Source organism: Pinus tabuliformis, chromosome 1_2 (genome assembly GCF_031772625.1).
Source record: "Pinus tabuliformis cultivar Carrire ecotype Pingquan chromosome 1_2, CPIR1, whole genome shotgun sequence".
Lineage (NCBI taxonomy): Eukaryota > Viridiplantae > Streptophyta > Pinopsida > Pinales > Pinaceae > Pinus > Pinus tabuliformis.
This window is the reverse complement of record NC_142298.1, coordinates 315,814,099-315,840,996: the sequence shown is the minus strand read 5'-3', so window position 1 is coordinate 315,840,996 and position 26,898 is coordinate 315,814,099. Positions and strand designations below refer to the sequence as shown.

Sequence of the window (26,898 nt, the reverse complement as noted above, 5' to 3'; positions counted from 1 at the left end):
TACATTAGTCTTAATGCGATGGAGCCTCCTCGCTCATCGACTTACCGTATCCCAGATAAGGCAGTATCTGATGTCTATCTGTTGGAGCAATCATCGAATACAGGATTCCTTAATAATCGAATCCCCCCTCTGGTTGTCACAAAGAATCACAGTGGTATTCATCATGTGTACAAACAACTCACTTAAGAGTTTCTGCAACCATGCAGCTTCACACGAGATCATACTCGTAGCTATGTATTTGGTCTCGGCGGTGCTTATAGCAATCGACTTCTGCTCCTACTCATCCATGATATCGAAGCAGAATCCAAAGAGAACTAGCATTGAGAAGTGCTCTAGTGATCCTCCACACTGCTTGTCCAGTCAGCATTCGAATAATCATGCAGTTTCATATTTCTGGTAGTGTATCTCAATCCATGAGAGATTGTGCCCCGAAGATATCTCAAAAGATTCTTGGCACCAATCTAGTGAGACTCAACCAAATATGAGCTCACCATGCTAACTAAAAAACATATATCCGGACAGAAGTTCACCAAGAACATCAATGCGAATGAGTTTATGAAACTCAGAGGCATTTCCCAAATCTGCTCTAACATCACTACCATATAATTTCTGAAAGTTAAGATCCTCGAGGTAGTCACAGTGTTGCAGTTTATCATTCCACATCCGGAATCCAACTCCCGCTTACTTCTACAAATGAGAGGGTTTGCACCCGTCAAAAATAGGTCGTCCTCATAAGGCGCTGGTATGAGAGGTCTATCATCCACAACCTTCAAACAATGGTTTGGATCGACTTCACTCTTAGTGAATCTCAGCTTCATCTGACAGCTATCAATCCTCTCATACTACGCCGGGGGAGTTTTGCTTCAAGCCATAGAGGGATTTCTTCCACCTGCATACTTGAGATTCCTGATCATCAATCTCAAACTCCTCGGGTTGTTCCAAACTTGTGGACCTGCTGCATGAGGGGAATGGTCCCCTTATAAGATTTTCCTTCGGTACATCTCAGACATGTACCTTCATGCTCTTCTTGAATTCAGGCATCCCTATCACCATCTGACTTGCATCGGGTAGGGCCCCATAGGTAGACCTCCGGTGTTATAGATGCGATATGTCAATTGACATGATCCCCAATGGACCATCCTGTAACTTGATACAAATTGCCAACCTTGAACCCATGAGAAAAAACATCTTTGAAAATTTTATTTTTTAACACGTACCTTTCCATCGATGAATGCCACCCTGAAACCGTTGACTTCCATTTCCGAGATGGACACCACGTTCTTCTTGCGATTATGTACATAAAAGAGATTCTTGAAAATGAATAGAGTTACCCTCATTCAATTGAGGGGTAACATTCCCTACACCATTTCCGAGATAGGTGGCATCGACTCCAAGTATAATCCCATGGTTGTTTCCGTCTCTACCAAATTCGAGAGATCACCCTTCTATCTGATGAGGTGCCTTGAAGCACTACGATCAATAAGCCAGATTCCCAAAGAATCTGAAGGAGAGGGCCAATACAAGATAATGCTTCTTTATCTTATCAGAAACAACATTTGATTCTTCATACCTGGGGTTCCTTGCTTTCTTTGAAGAGTCGACCATTTCCTTGATGACCTGCATTACCGGTCATTCCTTTGATCATTGAAGATGTCCCTAGAGTGATTTTTATCATCATCAAGTGATGTGTCCCTACCTCACACTCCTTCGCATAATGGCCGAACTTATTACAACCAAGCCATCTGCGTTTCCTTTCACCCTTAGATCCGGACTTCCCATTGAAGTCATCTTTAGGTAGGCCATCAGAAACTTATGCTATGCCATTCTGATAATATTTTCTGCTTCGACTTCACCCTTAGTGAATTTGAAGAGGGATGAGGAATCCATTGATCTTTTTCTCCTTTCCCAACTGTCTTCGGTGATTGCTCTCACTCTTGCTTGGTCATTGTCTTCATCTCAGCTCCGATGCCATGTTAATTTTAGGTATGTTCTATGCTTAGAGCAATTTATTTCAATTTTCACAGTTAGCTCAAAATCTTTTCCAGATTAGCAATCACATCAACATTAAAGTAAACTGCAGATAGAACATAAACATAAATCGCAGAAAACAAGCCAAGACAAGAGGACACAAGATGTGACGCTAGCCAGGGACAAACCCCAATGTGGGGAAACCCTTGATCAATTCTTCTTATATGTTCTTCAATAGTTCAGCAGAGAGAGAGAGATAGTACATTTACAATAGAAGTCAACACTTTGAATTATCTAGATAAGAGCATAGATCATCTCTAAGAAGATGATACATGAGATCAGTTGAAGACAAGCTGCTTCAACTTATTCTCCAAGGTGACTCCTTCACCTATTGTTGTGCTTCATTTCGTCATCATGCTACACCTCACCGCGCTGCCCCCATCATCACTATGCTGCATCTCATCGCACTTCATTAATCATGACAGTACCCATTATTGTATTGCATTATGTGTCATTGTTGCAGCATGTTGCCATACTGACCTATTGTTAATTTTAGGTATGTTCTATCTTAGAGCAATTTATTTCAATTTTTACAGTTAGCTCCATATCTTTTCCAGATTAGCAATCACATCAGCATTAAAGTAAACTGCAGATAGAACATAAACATAAATCGTAGAAGACAAGCCAAGGCAAGAGGACACAAGATGTGGCGCTAGCCAGGGACAAACCCCAATGTGGGGAACCCTTGATCATTTCTTCTTATATGTCCTTCAATAGTTCAACAGAGAGAGAGAGAGAGAGTACGTTTACAACAGAAGTCAACACTTTGACTTATTTAGATAAGAGCATAGATCATCTCTAAGAAGATGATACATGAGATCAGTTGAAGACATGCTGCTTCAACTAATTCTCCAAGGTGACTCCTTCACGTATAGTTGTGTTGCATTTCGTCATCATGCTACACCTCACCGCGCTGCACCATGCTGCACCCATCATCACTATGCCGCATCTCATCACGCTTCTTTAATCATGACTGTACCCATCACTGTACTGCATTATGTGCCATTGCTGCACCATGTTGCCATCCTGACCTATGTGTTGGCTGCACCTTGCTTCCTTGTTGTCCCTGGCATGCTTGTTGTTGCATGCTAGTCGTCCCTTGCATGCTAGCTGTAACATTGCATGCTTGGTGTATTTGCTGCTAAGTACCATACAACTGTCCCAATGTTAGTTAGCTGTCCCTTGCATGTTGCTCTCCTTCGGAGACAAATGCTCCCGCTGTTTCGGTAGTTTCCGGCAGTGTCGACAGTTCCGGCCGTTCCCGGCAGTTCCTGGCAATTCGGACTGTCCCGATAGTTCCGGCTTTTCCGGCAGTTCTGGCATTTCCAGCATTTCTGGATTTTCCGGTTTTTCCGGCTTTTCTGGCAGTTCCCGCAGTTCCGACTTTTTCGGCAGTTCCGACATTTCCGACTTTTTCTGGTAGTTCCGGCTTTTTCGGCAGTTCCGGTTTTTCTGGCAGTTCCGGCTCTTCCGGCAGTTCCGGCTTTTCCGGCAGTTCCAGCTTTTCTGGCAGTTTCAGCTTTTCCAACTTTTCTTGCAGTTTCGGCTTTTCCAACATTTCTGACTTTTCCGGCAGTTTTGGCTTTTCCGGCTTTTCTGGCATTTTCGGCAGTTCCGACTTTCTGCCCTCTGGATCAGGGCAACGTTATTCCTTAGGATCTCTCCTCTTACTAAAACCCAAAGACAAGTAGAGAGAGAAAGAGATCCCAAGTGTGTTGAAATGACTTGAAGGCCACCTCTATTTATACTAAAACGTTGAGCACATGTGGGGTTTATTTGGTTGCTGGCCGACCTTGACGAATTGTCTTATAACGCAAATAAATTCATAACTCCATGAATACTTATTGGAGTCGGATGATCTTTAGATCAATCCTACACCTCGATGAGAGAGATCCAAGAAAAATATCAGTTGCCATAAATAAGATGACCCACATGGAGTTTGGCCCTAGTTGCCCATTTTAACACCTATGTGTTGGCTGCATCTTGTTTGCTTGTTGTCCCTAGCATGCTTGTTGTCCTTAGCATGCTTGTTGTTGCATGCTAGTTGTAATATTGCATGCTTGGTGTATTTGCTGCTAAGTACCATACAACTGTCCCAATGTTAGTTAGTTGTCCCTTGCATGTTGCTCTTCTTCGAAGACAGATGCTCACGCTGTTCCGGTAGTTTCGGCAATTTCGGTTGTTCCCAGCAGTTTTGGCGGTTCTGGCTATTCCCGACAGTTCCGACTTTTCCCGCTAGTTCCTCGCTGTTCTGGCATCTGCCCTCTGCGTCAGCGTTCCCGGTTGTTCCGGCAATTTTGGCTGTTCCTGACAGTTCCGGAGATTCTCGACAGTTCCGACAGTTTCGGCAATTCCGACAGTTCCGGCTTTTGCCGCCAGTTCCGATAGTTCCTGGCAGTTCTGGCTTTTCTCGACAGTTCTGATAGTTCCCGGCAGTTCTGGCTGTTCCCAGCAGTTTCGGCTGTTCTCGACAGTTCTGACAGTTCCGGTTTTTTCTGTTAGTTTCAGCTTCTGCCCTTTGGATTAGGGCAACGTTATCCGTTAGGATCCTTCCTCCTATTGAAACCCAAAGACAAGTAGAGAGGAAGAGATTCCAAGTGTGTTGAAATGACTTGAAGGCCACCTCTATTTATATTAAAACGTTGAGCACAAGTGGGGTTTATTTGGTTGCTGGCCGACTTTGACGAATTGTCCCATAACACAAATAAATTCATATCTCCATGAATACTTATCGGAATCGGATGATCTTTAGATCAATCCTACATCTCTCGATGAGAGGGATCCATGAAAAATATGAGCTTCCATTAATAAGATGACCCACATGGAGTTTGACCCTAGTTGCCAATTTTAACATGATTACACTTAGCTTACAAGTGCAACTTTGGTGATCAATGATGATAAATGTTATATATTGAATTTTGAAAGCTTCAAACTTTAAGATTGATGAATCATGATTCATGAGACTCAATATGTTGTATGTTACTAACTTGTGGACGTGGTTGATGACGATTATAACTTCTAGATGATTGTTGTTATATGGTTCAATCTATGTTTTTTATATTTAATTCATCATTCTACATGTTTTTGTTGACATATATGCATCAATATATATATATATATAAAAATGGCTCCAGGATTCGCTCCCAAACCGGGAGCTTTTGAAAATGTCGCTCCCGCTCTCCATTTTCGCACCCGCTCCCAAGTAACCTTGATTTCTACATTTCTTTAAAGCCATCTAACATAGAGTAGCTTGTATTTCCTTCCATTTTCTTTCTATCTTGTTCACTCTCTTTGGCTCTCCGCTCTCTGCTCACATCATGGTTTCCTTAAGTGCGAATTTTTGCCTTTGACATGGAAATTCTTTTCCACTCTTTTGCTTTTTGCTTGCTCGTAGAATTGGGACCACTGTTCATATGCACATTTCCTTTTCTCAGGGTCTGCTTTCCCATCATTTGTGTTCCTTGACATCAATGTAATGGGTCCATAAATATTCTTCCATCTATAATGCTTCATTTGCTTGTATATTCTATGAAATATTTGTCCAGGTTCACATCATGTTGCATTCGTTCAAACACCTTGTATTAAATCAATGTAAATGCATCTAAATCACTGTGCTTGTTTTGTTTTTTGAAGATATGTTCAAGAAGTTCTTTTTGTGCTTACCATGTGGGTGATCAAGTCACTGCTGCATTTCATTAGCTAACGGAAATAATTCTGCATGCTTTTGTAATTGCTGTGCAGCTATCATTTCATGTCCATTGACCTTTTCCCATCTTATTTTGTTCTATATCCAATGTTGGTTAATGGAATGTGTGTGCAGCCAAGAGAGACATGCTATGTATCCAAAAGTGGCTTGCCAGCATATAAATACAGTGGGTATGAGCCTGTCATTCATTCATGGGATGACTATCCTCCACTCAAAGATATTCTACAGGCTGTAAGTTGTTCCTTGCCATGATAAAGTTATATTTTTCAGAGGAGCCATTTTTAGTTGCCTGGAATTAAACCTGTATATTGGATTGTCTCATGTGTGTACCAATGTCATTGGAATAAACGGTGATTGATTAGAGAGTTTAAATCTCATGAGTTGGTTTTCTTCTTATTGAATAGGAACTTCACTCAATGTAAGGTTTTTGAACATATTGATTAATTAGTTTCATGCGCAGGTTCACGAGGCACTTCCAGGAAGTACTTTCAACAGTTTGTTACTAAACAGATACAAACATGGGGGTGACTATGTTGGTTGGCACTCTGATAATGAAGTCTTGTATGGTCCGACTCCTACAATTGCCTCTGTAACATTTGGTGCAGAACGTGAATTCTTGTTGCGGAAGAAAAAAACAAAGATATCAAAAGGGGAGGGTGTTCAGGCATTAAACAATGGCGTTGAAACCAAAGAAGATAAAAAGATCAAACATAGTGAGTCAGAAGTTCAGGGGACTATAGCCCAAATGTCTGCAGTATCAACAGTCCCCCTATGCACAAAGAGGGCGTTTCAGTCAAACACTGTTAACGTATTTGAAAAGTTGAAAACAAACAGGGGAGACAGCCATTCACAAGTTTCACAAGTTTATAAAGACCGATACTCCTTTATGCTCAAGCATGGTTCACTTTTTGTAATGAAAGGTTATACCCAAAGGGATTGGGAACATTCAGTTCCCAAACGGATGAAACTGCCAGGTTTGAGAATAAATCTCACATTTAGATATGTGCGGGAAAGCTAATTTTTGAATCAAGTGCTAAAGGGGTTCGACATGATAGCGATAATCTTTGGAGTACCAGTGCTGCACATGTTTAAAATGCTTACAGGTAGCCCCATTAGATTTGCTGAAATTCGCTCCAAAACTTGAAGCATGATTATAATCCATTGCATATTCCCGTATTAGTCTTTCCTAGGTTATAAGTAAATCAATTTTCATGTTACTTTCAGATGTTAAAAATAATTTCTACTTCTTGGTCCCATGTTATAGTTCATTGTCCTGGTAAAAGAATATGAATCATCGTAAAATTGAATGAATAAACGTGTTACAGGCGCTGCTTGCTGGTTACTTGGTTTGTTTGCATTAGATATTCAGAAGTTTCTGAATCTAGTCTACACAGAATCATAGATTAGGAGTTGCTTATTCAGGGCTACATGGCATCAGGATAATGAGTGAATGAATGAAATTTTAACGTCCACGAGACTAGCTATAGTCTATGGGACCACTAGCTTCCTTGCTTTTTGCCTTTTGCAATTCAATCCTCTTATTATTCAAATTAATGATGAGCTGACCCAACCTTCTAAGGGTCTCCTCACTGAAAGACAATGCCAAGGAACCGAAGTTAACATGTTGTTGTAATTGTCTTTGATGTCTCTGAAAGCATCACATTCCAAAATGAAATGTTTTTCTAATTCCATTGTCCCAGAAGTGCAAAAAGTACACACCCGCTCTTCCCAAACTTCTTTAGGTCTTTTCCACCGACCTGTTTTGCACCGTAATTGATGCGAGTTAGTTCTTAATTGAGCAATAAGAATCTTTGCTCTCCATGGAATGCTAGCTCCAATGTACTCTTTTTGTTGGAGATCACACGTGGGGTTGAATTATTGAACATAGTACTTCGTCTTTCTACCCAACTCTTTTCCCCATATATGCTCATGAAACTTCTCCATAACATAACTCTTCAAATCCTTGGTATTTGTGGGACACACATTGATGTAAATGTTCCATTTTTGCATCCATTTGTTGTTTTCTCACATCCATGGTTTCTTTCTTTCACTCATTCCGTCATTGAAGATAACTTTAGGCCATCTACCTTTTCCCATTTGTTCAATTCTCTGAAGATATCTTATGAGACGCACCATGCAATTGCTTCGATGGAAGTTTCCCTTGTTTCACTCAGCATTATCTCATAAGAAACCAATTTTTTTATTTATTTTAAACTTGCTCATGATCAAGCGTTTTTGGATTTTCTCAAATTGCTTCCATTTTGAAACAGGGATGTTGCTAGCCCACAATTCACACCCATCTAATATCATTGGACAAACTAGGAGCCCAAAAAGCACTTTAATTGTTTTCCAATCCCATAACACTGCCTCCCTACATCTGTTTTGAAGGACATATAATGCTTTTCACCCTCCTAAAATTCTCTTCTTTTTGTAGTGCTCCCAATTAAGCTTGTTGAAATCGATCCTGAGGTACTTGTATTCCTTTACTTCTTCATATGTTGCCTTCAAAGAAGAACACATGCTGACTCTGCTTCTTTTTATTTGAGAAAATCATTATTTTGGTCTTGCTGGTATTGACTTGCATCCCCGCTGCTTTACAAAAATGCTCAAGGGCATATAAGTGCCTTTGCAATCCCTGGGCTGATTTAAAAATCAATACAAGGTCATCAGCATATAAAAGAAGCTTTATCACAAACTCCCCCAAGCAAACACCATCCCCACCTTGCAGATTTAACCACTTTTCCAATTTATCAATATATAGACCAAAAAGAGTAGGGGATAAAGGACAACCTTGCTCAACTTCGATGTCACTTCTAAAGCTTTTTGAAATGCCTGTTGAAGTTCTAATTTTGACTTTCACCTCTTCGTAAAGCCTATGGACAACAACTCTATAATGCAAAGGAATTTCAAGTTTTTCCATTCAACTCCACAACTTATCTCTAGGGATTGTGTCAAATGCCTTTTTGAAGTCAACAAAGCAACAAAATACTTCTTTGGCCTCCCAAACCTTTTTTATAATGTGTTTCAGCGTGATACCATGATCTACTGTAGAATGTTTCGGCCTAAAACTTGCTTGCCCTTTTGCCCTCTTTTCTTTGACTTCCGCCCACTCACTGATTCTATTTTCCACCATGCTGTTGAAGAGTTATTCAAACAAAGGATTGATCATAATGGTTCTATAGTTGGAAGGATTATTAATGTCTCCACTTTTAAAAAGGGGTATTGTTTGACTAGTTGTCCAATCTCTTGGGAATCCTTGTCAAATGACGTTGAATATTTCCATGATGTGTGGTGCAAGAATGTTCATTCCCCACTTTAGATATTATGCTTGAAGTTCAACCAAGTCCTTTGCCTTTCCTATTTTCAACTTTTTAATTCCTGTCTCTACTTCTTGTAATGTGAAAATCTTTGTGGTTGTGTTGATCCTAGGAGGAGGCTTCTCCTCTGATTCTTTCTCATAGAGTTGTCTTGCATAGTCAAACCATTGATTAGCTGTAATATTATTTTCAATTTGCTTCTTCCTTGATTGAAGTTCTTGCCAAAAACGCTTTGGGTGATTCTTGCCTAGATATATTAACTCTTCTCGCCTTGTTTGCATGAACTCATCTTTTTTCTTTTTTAAAATATGCTTATATAACTTTACATTCATCTTCTCCTCGCCTGCCTTTTTCAAGGTTTTCCTTGCCATTTTGCATTCCTCATCGAACCAAGCATTTACAAGAAAACAATTTGATTTAGATTTCCTATTTTTTGCTCTTTTGTACTTTTCAAGTGCACTCTAAATATATTTGTTAGCTCATGACAATTGAGGCTTTGGGAACCACTCTTCTCTTTCTGAATTGATCTCTCCAACATTGTTTTGAAGATAGTGAAATTTTCTTGTGTTAGAAGAATTTTGCCCCTTGATATCGATTGCTGAGAACATTGGGTTTTCCTCCTATGTTGACTTACCTCTAACCAAGATAGCTTTATATAAATTGGGTTATGGTCTGATTTTAAGTCCCACATATGCTCGCCAATCTTAACTTCATCTATCCTTTCTATCAAGCCTTGTGAACAAATAATGTAGTCAACAACACTTGCCCCATTGTATGTGTTGCAAGTGAACTTCCCAAACTTTTTCCATTTATCTAGACCATTGCAGATAATTAAGTTGAAAGCACCACACAATGTGAGCAACTCCTCTCCAAAATGATTGCTAACTTTTTCATCTTCTGAACATCTCAACCATTGGGGATTCTCCTCTTCAATGAGCCAGATAGGATTGTGATCCTCTTTGCAACAAAAAATACTAGCTTGTTGATTTGTTGTTCTAGCATTGAAATCTCCCACTAAAATAACTTCTCCCTGCTGAGAATATACATCAATATCTTGCTTTAAAGTTGCATAAGGGTCTTTGCTATCTAGCCCCTTATTTTTGTAAGTTTTTGAGACTTGAGGTGCAAAATAACATACTGCAATTCTTATGTGGTTCTCATTCCCTCTTCTTTTGAACCATAAATATTGTTTATTTGTATTTTCTTTCATAAACTGATTGTGACGACCTTCTTTTTTTTTCACTAAAACCAGTGTTCCTCCATACCCTTTGCCATTTTCTGTTGCTTCGTTCCAAATTGCTAATTTCAAATAACCATCAAACATAGGAGTTTTACAACCATCATGTTCATGAGTTTCTGTGAGACAAATTATGTCTCTAGCTTCTGCAATAGGTCCTAACCTAGGTCCCCTCCTCCAAGGGTAACCTCTACAGTGCCAACAAACTAGACTTAGGTAGACTTGGGTAGGATTTGATTGCTAAACGGCTTGGCATGCAAGACTCAAATTTGAGTCTTCACCTCTTTTCATCCATGTTGATCCCGTTGTTTTCCTCCCTATTATAGAATTAATTGTTTTTTCTTTACTGCCAAATTGCGGCCCTACTTTGTCATGAGGCCCAAACATTGCAATAACTGCTTTACCATTGTACAACCATGCTCTTTTCCCTTTGTTTCTTACTGCGCTAATTTTTTCCACTTCTTTTTTTCTCTCTTCTTGTTGTTTGCTAGTTAGATTTTCATCTAAGAAGAAGTGTGAGCCTTTTAAGAGTTTCTTTTTGCTTAAAAGATAGTGTTTGTCTTGCACACTTGCCATGATGACTTTTATGGGTCGAGGCCTCTCTTCACATATTTTTCCCACCCTTCTTGCTTGACAAATTTTCCCTCTCCAATGTAATTTCTCTTTTAAAAAGTCTCTTGTCAAATTGAGAGTGCTTTCATTTTTTCCATCGTCACTTATTCCTCTTAAAATAAAGTTTGTGTCCCTATCTTTTTTGTCTTTGTGTTCTCTTTCATGTGCTCTACGAGCACTTACATCTTTTTTTCCTTCCATCCTTATGTAATCATTAATGTCCATAGCGCTGGTTTTGATTTCTTTTGGAATGTTTGTCCCCCTGATCTCTTTTGCCTTTTTTTTCGGACATGACTACTTGCTGAGATATTTGTGTATCCACCTGAGTTGCTTTAGATATTATCACTTGTTTGCTGCCATTGATTCTTTCATGTTTTCCCATTTTTGTTTTCTTGTCTCTAAAGTCTCTTGTAGTATTGTTACTTGTTCTTTTAGGATCCTATTACCTTACATTAAAAATCGATTTGCAAGTGTAATCTTTGAAAATTTGTGGTCCCTTTCTTGCTCTTTGGCTTCCAAAATTTCCAACCTTGCCCTGGCCTTCATCAGTTCTTGGACATAGAAATCTGACGACCAAGTAAGAGGTGTAGATGTGGGACTGGAAATGGTTGCCTCTTCTTTATTTTTGCTGCTCTTATTTGTTTTTTTTTGGGACTGTTTTCTTCTTGTTTTTTGTTTCCATTTAAAGTGAGCAAGCTTGCACTTTAAAATGCCTTGAAGTGGTAGAATTCATGAATGGTAAGTAAATATCTTTTAATGCATAACAAACAAATCTAGCATACGTATATTAACAAAATTTGGAAAGAATATGAATTCATGAATGGTGAGTAAATATCTTTTAATGCCTAACAAACAAATCTAGCATACTTATATTAACAAAATTTATAACTTTTAATTGATAATAAGAAGTAAAATTTCATGAAGAATTACATAATCCACAGGGGTAATGAGTGGTGAGAAACTTGTTAGATTCGTGAATGTGGAATTTTTGAGTTTTAGTTTTTGATATGTTGACTTTAACTAGTGTGGGGGATGACTCTAGTGAGTATTGAACCTTGGTGGAGAGAACAATAATAATTCTGCCAGCCAATTGAGATAAATCCCATTGACATATTGAGTTCCAATGTTTAATTTGGTTGATTGCAACCAACTTGTGGGGGATGGTTCTTTACCCAACCATAGGCCTAACTACAACGTATCTCTTTGTAACTGACCACCATCAAGATTTCAATCAACCATCGTTGTACAATGTGTAATCTTTGCTCCCCCTAATTCTCTAGAAGAAAGATCTTCACATCCTTCTCATTCATTAAAATCCTTTGCCAAAGATGGGAAGGAAGATGGAAATATATAGTCTTGGTTAATTTATCTACTACAACCATGGTAAAATCATGTTGTCTTATTATTGTCGGTAGATTATGTTGAGCTAGCAACAACCCCCCCGATACTAATTTGACTTCAGCGTTTGATGGGAGGAAAATAGAGTTGTGCAAGGATGTATCTCACATTATAGACTATTCTTATGTGTAGCTACTACATTTTTCCTTTGTTCTTCTAAAAATGTTGTCTGAATCTATGAGCGTAGGACAATAAATAGTTGGCCTAACACTGGGTTATTATAGGTTTGTAGTCATTATCTCATATTCTTGTCTTTATTTTCAATGAACTATTTCTTGGGCTATTGACAACAACATGTGTGGATCCATGTTTGCTTTCTGGTTACTATTACTTTCATATGGACACGTGCATTTTCATCTTATATTAGTTGCATTTTATTCTCTAATTTAGAAACCATCAATTTAGGAATAGAATACAGTCAACAAAACTCTAAAACCATTAATGATTGTCAGGGTAAAATGCGGATGAGTTCCCTATTCCAAACGGTGTGGGGTATATCTAGGAATTCTAATCATTTTGACCCATCAATAGAATTGGCACTAGGAGGGCCCGATGATAGGTCTATCCATGCGGAGCAAAGTTTCTTGAAATATTTTAACCAACACATGGATCCTCTCTCTATCTCTATATGGGATCACCCTTTGAGTCTTTTGAGATCCTTGGGTGGCAACCTAATAAAGACACTTCATCTCTTGTCAAAATTGAAGTTCAATGGTGAAGGGAAAGTCTTTGCATGCATCTCATTCAATTTAACTTTTCACATCAAATCCTAAAATTATTTAGGACAATGAAATGTGTTGATTGTTTACCTTGACTTTGGAAGGATGAATCAAGGCTTGGTATAGGACATCATCGTCTGAATCAATTCATACTTGGAGATAATTTATGATCGCTCATGAAAATTATGGCTATAAAGAACTTTATAAGGAGGTTGAAGGAATCCATAGGAATATAAATCAACCTCTAGATTTTTTCTCTAAAACGATCATACGACTTTACTTCAGGTTTTTTGAAATTGATAAATCATCTACCTGAAAAGTCCTTGGATGGTTTCTATAGCTTTTTTCCGTCGATGGAGAAAATGAAGTACCTTTAGACTATGAGGGGAATTTATAGAATCTTGGGTGTGTCCCCCTAGCATATTGCCCTATCATTTCTTTTTAGTTGCTACTATCATTACCTGATGTAGAATTACTTGAAGAAATTTTTTTCCTCTCATTGAAACTATTAGTCTAAGAGACAATCGTCTATAAGGTATTTTAGAAGGAAACAACTTAGAAAATGAAAAGGTTTCCAACCTATATGAAATTATTTCTCAGTGCTCTAATTTAGAATCACAACGAAAATTCAACCTCTTCCCATCATGAGGAAATAAGATTAATCATAGAGACCATCAATGTTGATCTTCGAGTCTCTCATAGATTGTGATCTAATTTCAAATATAATATGGAAATAATATTGTAGGAGATGATTTTAAACTAGCTTTTAATGAAGAATCAACTTCGGGGGCTATTGTAGATTTGAATGATAGGTTAGCATTGGGAAATAGTTAACATCACATATTCTAAAGAGGGTCATGAACTAGAATAATAAAATGAAGAAAACATGATTCATAACTAGTAAATCACTAAAATAGAGGAATTGTCATCAAAATATAGAAACTCAAACTCAAAGTGGAAAGAAACCGTTGATATTTATTTTGAACTTGTATTAGCATTTCATCTCGAAACAAAATAATAATGACTTGTTATGGTTTGTTAAAACTCATTAACCAAAGAATCATTTCCAAATTCTGAAAATCTCTATTTTCTCTACTTGACCTTGTTTGATAATGTCCACTTATAGGAACATCCACTAGTTTATCATATAATAAAACTATACATCTTTGTTTCAAGAATAAAATAATGAGTAATGATGGAGAGTAGGAATATTTCCAAATGTTGGTTGATAAAATATTCATCGATCGTAATAGTTCATCCAATGTGTATAACTTTGAATTTTTCTTTGCAATTAAAATTCTTGGATAGAATGAAATGTAGATTGACTAGGATAAACTTGTTTTTTATTATTATGTTTATATTTAAAAAAGAGTCAGCATCGATATATCATTCATTGATCTTGTACAATCTAGAGCTACTAATATCTATATATAGACATCAATGGTAGAAGCGACTAAGTATGAAGTGAATAATGAATTTTTCAATCTCCATAGGGAAATAACAACAAATAGACAATGCATCATCATGCAAGATAAAGGAAACAATGAGTTGATTGAAGAAGCATTGCTAGCTAAATTTTCTCGAAATTTGCAAGTTAATATTTAGGAGCAAGTATGTCACTTATGCTTGGATCACGTTTCCATGCTCTAGCATTGCCCAAATGATTTTGATGATATTATGGGAGATTGCTTGGAGTTATATTTTCTGGACAATTTCCTCAAACCAATCAAGGCTAGATTATAGGTCTAGAGACAAGATAAACTATCCTAATGTAGACTTTGTGTGATTATGATCTCCAACCAAATTTGATTCAATGCGCCTGACTAATTGGTTCTTAGTACTGCAATATTTTGTACCAAGTTGATAAGTTCCCTTGATATAATGAGAAATCCTCTTTGCAACCTTCAAGTCACACTCTCGTAAATACCACATGAATTGAGAGACCACACTGACAACAAACAAAGTATCATATCAACTATGATTTAGATAAATAAGGCTACCAACAAGTTTCCTATAGAGAGTAGTATCAATCCTAGTTGGCAAGGAGTGGAACATAGTTGATAGTCTTCCATTTTTAACCTTTGTGATAGATTCAATACATATTTAGTATAATGCTCCCTCCCACCTTGTTAGAAGAATCTCGACTATGTGGGAGGTGTTACTTTTAACTAGCCCGATCTCCATGGTCTTCATTACAATGTTGGGTTATGAAATTCCTCCTTTTTCCAAAGTTAGCAAAATTAACTTCGGTCTGCACCATCACGTTTAGCTCGTCGAAAGCTTTTTGGTGATATAATTTTTTCCTCAATCCAACCTCCAAATTGAAAGTTATGTCCATTTGAAAATTGGGCCCCACAACCCTACCACATTAGCAAGGGTTAGCCATGTGGAAAACACATGGCACTGCCACATCACACAAGGTTTAGGGTGGAACCTGACTTGCCATAGTTCCGTAACACCACCTTGCCATTGCCCGATTCTTCTAAGGATATTTAATTCCAAGCTTCGCGATGCGACAAAATTATTTCTGTCGAATGACAAAAAGGTCCTCATCTAGCGCTTTCATTGCACTGTGCCTTTCCCTCTTTTATGTACATAGTTTTGATCTTCGCAACACATCATGAACATTTCTGTTAAGTAATGGAGAGAATCTACGCTACGCGCCTTCCATTTATTCTGCAGGTCCTATTATCTTTGTGGTCCGCTACGAAATGATACCACTAATTATCCTCCACGATAGCGCAGTATGTGATGACATGACCCCTATCCATGTGAGCCACCATGTCATTACTGCATGAGAATTCCATGCATATGTGTCATCATGATCCACAACCACATGTCTTCTAGGTTACACATCAACTAACCTCCACCTCACCCACTCCTACAACCTTTTGCTAATGTTTCCCTGAGATTAGGGTGACATTGTTCGGTCACATGGCAGTCCTCGAAGGTGTCACTTCAACTTAGGTCTTGGGTCCCATCAGGGTCCCAGAACTCCGTGTAAAGTCATTATTTCTTGTTTGTGAATGGAGAGGGATCTTTGTCACGCCCTTCATTTACAATGCCAACATTCCAATATGGAAGAACCACTCGTCACACCTCCACGATGCGACGACAATATTGGAAACATGTGACGGGAACTTTCCCATGCTGAAGCCTTTGTCAACCACACCTCCTTCCACAATAACCTGCTAGCTCACTCGATGCAACAAAACATAAATATTTACAATGGATAACAGGAATTTTCCCATTCAACATTTTGTTAACTCAATGCCTTCGTAGGTCACACTTCTTCCTTTGGAAAATTTTCAAGGTTTGTTCAATTCGAATACATGCCCACTCTAAGCAAGCCCCAACTCAAAGTCTTAATAATTTCAACAACATTACACAACCATTCCTGACACTTGTAACACAAAAAGTATTAGATTGCGTCTAACATGTATAATAGAGTCGGCCACACAATCCTTAACATGTTGTAAACAACATTGAACAAAATATCTCATCATATCTAAGGCATGGAGGTTCCATCTCCATCATATCATACAACCCATGGATTTAAGCACACCATGTGGTTTAGTGAGATGCATTAACCATTATTCACATGATACATATAATGGGAATCCCACACATCCACAGTCAACTTGTTATATCAACAATTAACATGAGCATAAATAAATAACTTTTCCATTCAGGAACATATCAACATTACATGGATTTGCAAGTCCCTTACGACCATGGGAATCATTCACAAACCATCACATTGCAACATACATGAATACATGTTCCTCATTGATGGTGCTGATATACCCATTACAACCAGATAACAACAATCATCATTGGTATTGCATAAACATACACAAGTTATAGGTAAGCAACTTATCTCAGTAACTAGATGACTGTAGTGCCCTGGTTTAGTCGACTGACAGTGATATGACATTAACATTTATTTAACCCTAAGGTCCACACTTTATTCTTTGAGGACCTCAGGTTGAGGATCCGGACACGTGACTCTATTCTTAGTGGTTGTGATGTTTATGTATGTTATCTATTGGTATTATGATGATTGTAGCATTAATTGTTATGCATGTTCTCTATTGATATTATGATGATTGTAGCATAAATGGTTATGTTTGGTCTCTATTGAATTTATGATGATAGCAGTAAAGGATATGTATGCTCTGTATTGATATCATGATGATGATAGCTTTGATGGATAGGTATGTTTTCTATTGAGGTTACGATGTTGATAGATTTGATAGATATGTATGTTCCCATTGATGTTATGATGATGATAGCCATGGTGGATGTGTCCCCTATGTTACCTACTTGCATTAGTTCTGCTTACTATGAACAATGATGTGAATGAGTAGGTGTTGTTAATGATGCTATTATGACAATGACTAACACTGAGAAACCTTGTTACTGATGATTATTGAGTATGGCAGGAAACCACCAAAGACACTCGCATTTGACGAGTTGATGACATCTGGTTTGATAAAAAAAGAATTATATTATTTTATCTTTGAAATTCAAAGTCAATTTTGAAACCTGCTATATATGTTTATCTATATTCTGATGAGATGTTAGTGGTTGTAGGCACAGATTAGTTGCTTGGCTGAATGACTCACATATGGGTGATGGGGTTGTACAAGTGGATGGAACTACATGGGAGGGGTGGGACAGTGTCCCCGATCTCACCCACTAGCACTCCCGCCGTGACTTGGGCTGGAAAGGTTGAAACACCTTCGCCTTGAATATCACGATGTCCTGAGGGCAGGTCCCAAAGTTGGGTCGCTCATGAGGATTTTACCGGGGTTCGCGCATCAAGGCAGATTCCTTGATCCCCGACACCATTAGTCTCACTATAACAGGCAACATAAGAGATGATAGTGGTCTATGACATTGCACCTATACTTTCCCCTCGTAGTCACTGAATGCTTGAAGGGCAAGTGGTGTGGCACCTTTGGAACTTCAAGGGAATTTCTTGAAGCGCACGACCAACTTGGCACCCTTGGCATCACAAATAAACTATTAGGCGTGGCACCCTTGGAACTTCAAGGGAAGTTCTTGAAGGGCACGACCAAACTTGGCACCCTTGGAATCATTAAAATAAATAAATTAATAAATATAATCAAGAAATGAAAACTAGGTAAATTTACATCAAGGGTAAACGATGTTAGAAACCGAGGTAATTAAATCAAAAATAAAACTTGAGTTAAGAGGATCATATGAAGAAATAAAATAAGTTACCTTAAAAACTCTACCCTTCCCATGTTGGAAAATAGTAGGTAGATTATGTAGTTTAATTAGGTAAAAGGGGAAAGAGAGACATAATTGTAAGGATAAAGATTAATCCTAAAATAGTTAAACCTAATTAAGAGAAGAGGATGGTGAATTAAAATAGTATTAATAAATTAAATTTTAGAGAAATGTAGAGAACCTCCATGTGGCAACAACCAACATAAGAATATCCATCTAAGAGATAACTTGAGTTAAATTAGGGAGTAGATAAGGGATCAGATCTTGACTCATTAATTGACTTTAGTAATGAACACAAATTAAGGAGTAAAAAGTGGGATCAAGAGGCAACTAGGAGAAGAAATACGAATCTTGCTGAGGTGAGGAAAATATTAGTTTTAAATTAAAATTTAAGTAAATAATTTTGGAGACCCTTGATGAGAGAGTGACACATGGGTGGGTGAATAATGAAACTATTGAATTATAAAAAAATACTTAATTATGCATGACATGCCAAGTGTCACATATGAGGACTCCTGTAAAAGAAAGGGCAAGCATGGGAGAAGGAACTTTTTGGGAATTTTATTGTTGGATGGATGAGACTATGTCAGAGCAGTGATTACGAAACTATAGTGAGTTTGGTGAGGTAGAGGATTGTAGAGAGGGGACTCTTGAGCCAAGGAGTGCTTTCCTCTACCAGCGATTGCATTCCTCCATTGTACAACCCCATTGCAGCTCGAGGGTCCGCGGGGAAGAAGAGTACCCAAGGAGTAGGCTGGGAGGTTAACCGGTGGGTCATCGCATTCGGATCAAGTACGTCGTCATTCACTCTCGAAGGTGACCGACAACAAGGGAAGACAAGTAACGACAAATCAAGTGGAGTCTCGTCTTCTGGTGAATGGTACATATGTGTTGCAATATTATTTTGTATGATTTCTTTATGGCCTTAGTTAAATATATGTAAATTTTATGATATGTGAATGAAATTCAGAAATGTGTTAGACAGTGCTGAATAAATTTGAATTCCCAATGTTTTTTTCTCTTCTGGTTGTATTTTATTGTGATTTATTTTAAAAAGAATATATATATATATATATATATATATATATATATATATATATAGTATAGAACTGGTCCTTACAATGACAGGCAACTGAGAGAGGGACTTCAACTCTCCTCCCAACAATAGGTCATCTGCGCTTCTATCCTTTCTTGAATTTAACCACCACCAAGCCATATTCAAAGCCTGAGGAATAAAATGCTTAAGGGAAATTCACATCAGTCATTCACAACACATGGGAATACAGAGCGCACAATGCCTTCACCTACAATCTGGTAGGAATCCAGAGAACACAGTGCCTCCACCCAAATAGTCACTTCCATTAATTCAGAGTCCATAGTGTCTCCACCTAGTTCGGTCGAAATCCAAATCGCACAATGTCTCCACCCAACAATGACTCATTGGAATCCATAGCTCAGTATCTCCACTCGATTACACTACAAGAATCGAAATCCCATAGTTCCTCCACTTGCAATCCCAGATGAATCTAGAGCATACCATGCCTCCACTTGCAATCCGGCAAGAATCTAGAGCATACCATGCCTCCACCTCATAGATTTAATAGGAATCTAGAGTTTACCCTCAAGGTCTCCACCCATGAAAACCAAGAGAATCCCTAGAGTAACTAGTGCCTCCACCTACTATGCAAGAATCCATAGTCCACTCCCACCCCACCTTACTAACACCACAACTTCACCTTCATGCAATGTTTCCTAAGTAGCTCCCAAGCTTGAGCATATTCTGAGTCTCATCCAACGCTTTGACACATGGTTACTGTGTATTTCTTCTCGCTGCGATGAAGTCACAGTACCTTGGTCTTAATGTGTGCTTTTTCACTGGTCTCCACTTGCTCTTCTCGTCTATTTGATAATGCTCTCCTCGCGAGAGTGTATCTCCTCCTAATCCTCCCCTAATTTCCTTTGTGTGTTGACCAACGCCAACTGTCCCACAGGTCTAGCTCATCCTTTTCCTCTAGCACCGATAAGCTAGTGTTAATTCTTGTACAATCTAATAGGGATATGGGTGAGGATTAATTACAATATTTAAACCTTAGGTACTTCCCTAAGCCATTCCCAAGCAACTCCTCCCAACTTTGAATCCATGTCCTCTCTCTCAGTCTAGTCCTCAATTATATTTCACATCAATTTACATGATCAGTTCATATAATAATATTTACATGAAGGGTGACAAAAAGGGTTGTTACAAACCCCACCCCATTAGAGGATGTAATAGCCCTTTTACTGCACCTCATGTAAATACTATGTACAAATTCCATTAAAAATAACTATGTAAAACAAAAAAATGACTGGGCTGAGGAAGGACACAGATTCAGAGCTATGAGGAGGAGAAGTTGCTTGGGAAATTGCTTGGGGAAGTTTCCAAAATTAGAATTTTGCATTTAATTTCCACCTATCACCTTGAGGGAAGTATGAAAAAGTTGCACAATTATTAAAGGTGGTGTATGCGCTCTTGAGAAAAGGATGACGAATTGTTTCTCTCATGGAACGAGATTGTGGTAGTCAACACACAAGAAAAGGAATGAAAGGGAATAGGGGAAAATGCGGACATGGAACACAAGAGAAAGGTGGAAGATAGGCTTAATACCTTAAGCATATGTGAGGGTTTGAAGGCATGGGATAAACGTGGTGTAAATAAGAAGTTTTTGTGTTGAGAAGTAGAGTTACAATAGGCTTTGGGCTCCTATATATCAGGCGGAGAAGTTGTGCACTCATGAAAATCTCTTGGTGTTTAGTAGGTGAAGACATAGGGAGTTCGAGGTTTCCCGCTGGGTTTAGTAGGTGGAACTACTATGTTCTCTAGATTCCTAGGTGGTTTTATTGACTGATTGGTGTACATTTCCCTTGAGCACTTCCCTCCTCAGTCTTTGAATTTGGCTCGGGGATGGTCAATTACAAGAAATAATTACAATGTAGTTGGCCTATGGTTTGGTGGAGAGTCGAAGTCCCTCTCTCAGTTTCCACTCATTAAAATGATAAGATAGGTTTCTTACTCATGCCTCTGTGCATATCTATCACTTGAAAGATAAATGTTGTTGTTATATATCAAGGGTGTATCAACACTATTGATGAAGACGTGAGTAATTCTGTATGTGTGTGCAATAATATATGTTGCATGATTTTGCTCATGATATAAGGGCTTTGTAGATCCCTGTAACCGTTGATGTATTCTTAGCTATTTGAATGATTTATATTGTTTGTAAAGAGCTCAGTTGAATTGCTTTGGCATGTGTGAAATTCCATGGTTTAAATGCTTTCACTGTTGGAGAATCTTTGTGTTCGAGCATTAGAGAGTTTTGTTGTTAATGAACTGTATATGTCTTGTTATGAATTAACATGGATCTACTATGCTTGAATGATTATGTTTTCATTACTCACGGAGTGATAATAAGAAATCAGGAACATATATGTAAATGTACGTTTATATCAAAAGTATCTTGTGTTGTTGTGGCCAAAATCATAGAGTGCTATGGCCATGTATTGGATGGGTGTGAAGTTTGTTCATAGTGGGGCTTTCCCCTCTACAATGTTGAAGTTTCTAAGTCTACCAGTTAGAAACCCTCCATGCACTTTACTGATTTATTCCTACCTACTTGTTCTGTTACTTAACAAGTTATTTACAATGTAAATACTGAAAATAAACACTAGTGCATGCTCAACATATTACAGATCATCAATTGAAGGAAACAGAAACAAGCACACAAAATGACACCGTTATTTTTGGACCAATGTCCCCGGAAAAACCCAATGCGGGAAAACCGGTGCAGCTATCTGAGGGTTTTCTTATTAAGCAATTTCAAAGTACAATTTGGGTGCCAAATCCATCTTACCCAACAGAGAATGCCCTTGGTAGTAGTACCTCTCAGTCTGAGACAAATGTCCCAGCTGAAACCCCAGATAAACCCTCTGGCAGCTCCTCAGCTCCAATCTGCCCCCGAAACCCTAGCGCTTGCCTTTTTGGACCGCGTTAGCCTCTCTCTACCCAGCACTGGCCCCACATCACCCTGAATGGGCCTGCGTCAGTCTCGGGAGGCCCCGTGTCAACCTTATGGCCCTCTGTGTCAACAACACTGGCCTCTCTAAAGCATTGCGCAACCCTTGGCTGCCTTTACGTGGCCCTGCGTTAGCCTTGGCTGGTTTTGCGACACTCTGTCTCCTACGCTGATCTCTTGACATTATCTCTGCCTCTTTGTCTCTCTGTACTCACAGCCCCTTCGCTGCAACTTCGATCACTGATTCTATCTCTCTTAGCAAACCCCGCTCTAGAGAATAGAATTACTGATCATCTGGTGTACTCTCAAAGTGACCCTCAAGCTTCCTCTTATACTTTTCTCGTTGACATATCAACGACCGAGATTAAGTCCCTAATCAACGACTAAGATTAGATCTGGCTTGATCCATGTCTTTTGGACCATTCTAATACAGTGTTATATTAATCCACATTAATATTTTAATTTCCCTAAGTTAAGACTTAGGGACTCCATTAAAAATATTAATTATTTTAATATCTCCCAAACTGTTCAGAATCTTCCCAAACCCTTTCTGGGTATTGGAGATCTCATGTGCCCCAACCTCTCCACCAAATTTCGTGGATAGAGCACATCTGGTGCTACCCCAAATCAACACTCCCTCTTAGCGAGGAGTGTGCTCTAGTAATACTTCTCACTGAGTATCACCCTGATCATCCGGGATCGGTCCCTGTGATGATGTTAGCCCTGTTGCCCATCATCCTCTGCACTGTTGCATCCTGTACTGCTACCTGTGGCTCTGCCACTGCCACTGCTGCATCTGTACGACAACTCCCTCTGCATCCGTGCTGCTGCTCATGGCTCTGCCACTGCCACTGCTGCATCTGCACTGCATCTCCTCTCATCATGCTACATCGTGCTGCCCACTGCTGCACTGCAACTTAGTCTCTGAGAAGTAAGTAACTGATCTCCCAATTTTGACCTCTCTGTTGGGCTAGAGACACCCGCTGATGCTGAAGCTCCCTCTACCGCTGACAATTGCTCCCTCTCTGACCTCTGCGCTGCTGCAACAATTCCTCGCATCTCGCACCGTTGCACACCTCTTTATGCCATCCTGCACTGGTGCAACACTCCCGTGCCTCTCGCACCGTTGCAGCCTGCTAGCCTTGCGCTGTCTTGGGAATCTTGCACTATAGCTCTCTCTGTCGCTTCATCCGCATCTGTCTCTACCCACTTCCTCCAGTCCCGCTACTCCTCTTTGGGGCTCTTGTAGCAAGGTCTAATATAAGAGGCTGGGTACCTTGAGGATATTTCCCCTCATCGCTTGTAGTTCGCCTGACTACAAATCGATGTCTCCCCACTTCTGCTCAAGTGGTGCGTGTGCACTAATGGTACAATCATTGTTTGTTTCCACTTCCTTCTCTGCCCTTGTTCGCGCTGCCTTAGTCTTGGAAGACTCTCCCTTACTCTTCTTCCTTGGACACTGGGTCGCATAATGACCCAACTCCTCACAGTGGAAGCACTTGATCTTGGAGATATCCTTCTTCTTCCGTTTTTCTTGCTTTCCCTCAAGTGCTAGGGCAACATCTTCCTCCTCCTTTTTGACTCTGATCCCCTTACTGCTGCTTCTCGCCTTGGTTTGCCGTCTGATCTCTTCTTGGCGAAGAGCTGTCCACATCTCCTCCCATGGTGGAAGGGTCCCTCTGCTCAGTATACTCTGGAAAAATACCTCCCAGTATTTTGAGACTGCATTCAGTACTGTCCTCACCATCAATTCCTGATCCGGCGTGGCTCCTATGAAATTCAACTGATCTCGGATCTCATTCAGTCCTCCGAGGAAGGCGTCGATCAGTTCTCCCTTCTTCATCTGATATGACCTCATCTGATTTTCTAGTAACATCCTTCTCTGCACAGAAGTATGCTGGTACAATTTCTTTAGGGCCTCCCACATCTCATTTTCCGTTTCCTTTTTGGCAATGTGTGGTACTACATGGTCCTTAACCCCGTCAAGGATAATGCTCTTGGTCCTCGCCATTGCCTCCTCGTACTTGTCGTTATCAGCTGGGTCAACTGGGAGCGTTGTCGTCCTCAAGGCGAAGTGCTTGACACAATTTCTGTCAAATACAGATAAGATTTTGGCCTTCGAGACTGCGAAGTTTGAGGTTCCGTCCAGTCTATCTCGGTCTCTTACTCCGTGTAGTGCCATGCTGCTCTTCTACTTCCCTCCTGGAAGTTTTCGATGTGACTCCCTCTGAGTCTAGATTTCCCTCCCGGAAATCCTTTTGTCGATGTCAAGATGTCCCCTACTCTGATCGTCTGTGCAACTGCACCACTGATCCAGATTTCTTGGTTAGAAACCCTCGGTAGTCACTCCCTCCTCCTTGCCCTGTTAGGTATTGTTTTGACTACAGTACCCCATCAACTCCACTCTGCAACTTTCCCACAGCCTCCTAAATCCCATCAACCTGAAGGTGAGAGCTCCTAGGCTCTGCGCAATCCCAACACCAACAACTCAGCCTCCTCAGTCCACTGCGTCAGACCTCCTAGCTTTTGTGTGAGTCTCCCTTTGCCTCCCTTAGCCTCTGCGCTGCCTCTTCCTGGCTCACCCTTGATGACGCAGGCACTGCGCCACCCTTCCCTTGTTGCTGCTCTGCTAGAAACAACTTCTGTCACTCGGGAACGCTGTTTTCTACTGCTATTGCTCTGCTCGGCTAATGTCCTCAGTTCTCCTGTGATCTGCAATCACGCTCCAATACCATGTTGAATTTTCTAAGTCTACTAGTTAGAAACCCTCCATGCACTTTATTTATTTATTCATACCTACTTGTTTCGTTACTTAACAAGTTATTTACAATGTAAATACTGAAAATAAACATTAGTGCATGCTCAACATATTACAGATCATCAATTGAAGGAAACAGAAACAAGCACACAAAATGACACCTTTATTTTTAGACCAATGTCCCCGGAAAAACCCAATGCGGAAAACCAGTGCAACTATCTGAGGGTTTTCTTATTAAGCAATTTCAGAGTACAATCTGGGTGCCAAAACCGGCTTACCCAACAGAAAATTCCCTTGGCAGTAGTACCTCCCAGTCTGAGACAAATGTCCTGGCTGAAACCCTGGATAAACCCTCCGGCAGCTCCTCAGCTCCAATCTGCCCTAAAAACCCCAACGTCTGCCTTTCTAGACTGCGTCAGCCTCTCTCTGCCCAGTGTTGGCCCTGCGTCACCTTGAATGGGCCTGCGTTAGGCTCAAGAGGCCTTGCGTTAGCCTTCTGGCCCTCTGTGTCAGCAACGCTAGCCTCTCTGAAGCACTGTGCAACTCCTGGCTGCCTTTGCGTGGCCCTGGATGGTTTTGCTTCACTCTCTCTGGCTCCTGCGCTGATCTCTCGACACTATCTTTGCCTCTCTTTCTCTCTGTATTCACTGCCCCTCAGCTGCAACTTCGATCATTGATTGTATCTCTTTTAGCAAACCCCGCTCTAGAGAAAATTGATTGATCATCTGGTGTGCTCTCCAAGTGACCCTCAAGCCTCTTCTTATACTTTTTGTTGGGCCTTAGTTTTGGTCTTATTTTTGCTCTAAGAAACTTACTAATCCATCTATTTGCCATCCATTTTCCCTTCATTCATCCCATTTTGATGTATATTTGATATCCATTCAGGTATTTAATTTTAATTTTTCAATTTCTAAAGTTTTTATGAAAATTTGGTTTTTAGTGCAAAATTGGCAGATTCAAAAATTCCCGTAATAGCTCTATGGTTGATATGGTTGCAGGACACTTGGGCACGAATTGAATGCATGGATGGACAGCTTGGGAACTATGACTAAGCCAGCTATGCTTAGTTCGAACAGAACAAGCTTTATTAGGCCCATTTGGTGCTAGTCAATCATGACTTGTCATTCAGAAATCTCATAGAAATAGGGCAGTTTTGAGATTCTATAGGATTGGTCATATTACTTGGGATGGAAGTAGTGAATTCGACTTGGATAGGTGGATGAGAGTAGATGGGTTTGTTTGAGTGAATATATATCAGTTTGTTTCATGAGACTTATTATTTAAGAGCCAAAACTTTGATGGCTTATGTATTGACTTATTATACTTTTATGCTGTGACACCTTTGGATTGAAGAGTTAATTTGAAAACTTGTGTTATTATTATTTTTCTGTTCAATGCTATGGATGTGTGACTGAATTTAAGCTTCTGATATCACCTCTCAAGTGTGCAAGGCAAGGGTGGAGGGCCCCCATTCCATGCTAAGTACACTTCCTTGTTAACTAGTTTTATTTCTTGTAATCTGGTTATTGTAGAACTAGTTTTTCAAAGCTTTATTTCAGATTGCTTTATGGTTCATGCATAGTGATTGATTTCATTAGTTCTTAGCTTATTCATCACTTTATCAAGTTGGAAAAACAAGTGTTCAAGTTGAGCATCCCTTCTACTAAAATGATGAATTAAAACTAGTTTCCTTTGTTTGCATGCAAGTAGTTTCTTATTGAGATTTTAATATTGAGATGAATGAATTATGATGAAATACCTTATGTGTCTCTTAAGTTAAGAGCTTCTTTCATTAATAATTTATCCATCTTAAGT

General features: G+C 39.5%; 1 protein-coding gene across 2 annotated transcripts in view; it reads left to right on the top strand.

Annotated features, from left to right (window-relative positions):
* Nucleotides 1–26,371, top strand: part of LOC149205632 (DNA oxidative demethylase ALKBH2-like) — a 67,579-nt gene extending 41,208 nt beyond the window's left edge. The window contains exons 2-4 of one of the 2 annotated variants that reach the window (XR_016251891.1): nucleotides 5,849–5,965; nucleotides 6,195–6,837; nucleotides 26,082–26,371. Coding sequence is in view for 1 of the 2 variants with exons in the window: in XM_089393517.1 (XP_089249643.1) it covers nucleotides 5,849–5,965; nucleotides 6,195–6,752 (675 nt within the window). In the remaining variant the exon portion in view is untranslated. Of the gene's footprint in view, nucleotides 1–5,848; nucleotides 5,966–6,194; nucleotides 7,023–26,081 lie in introns of those variants that run through there. The other variant, XM_089393517.1, reaches the window with a different exon arrangement.
* Nucleotides 26,372–26,898: the final 527 nt, after the last annotated feature.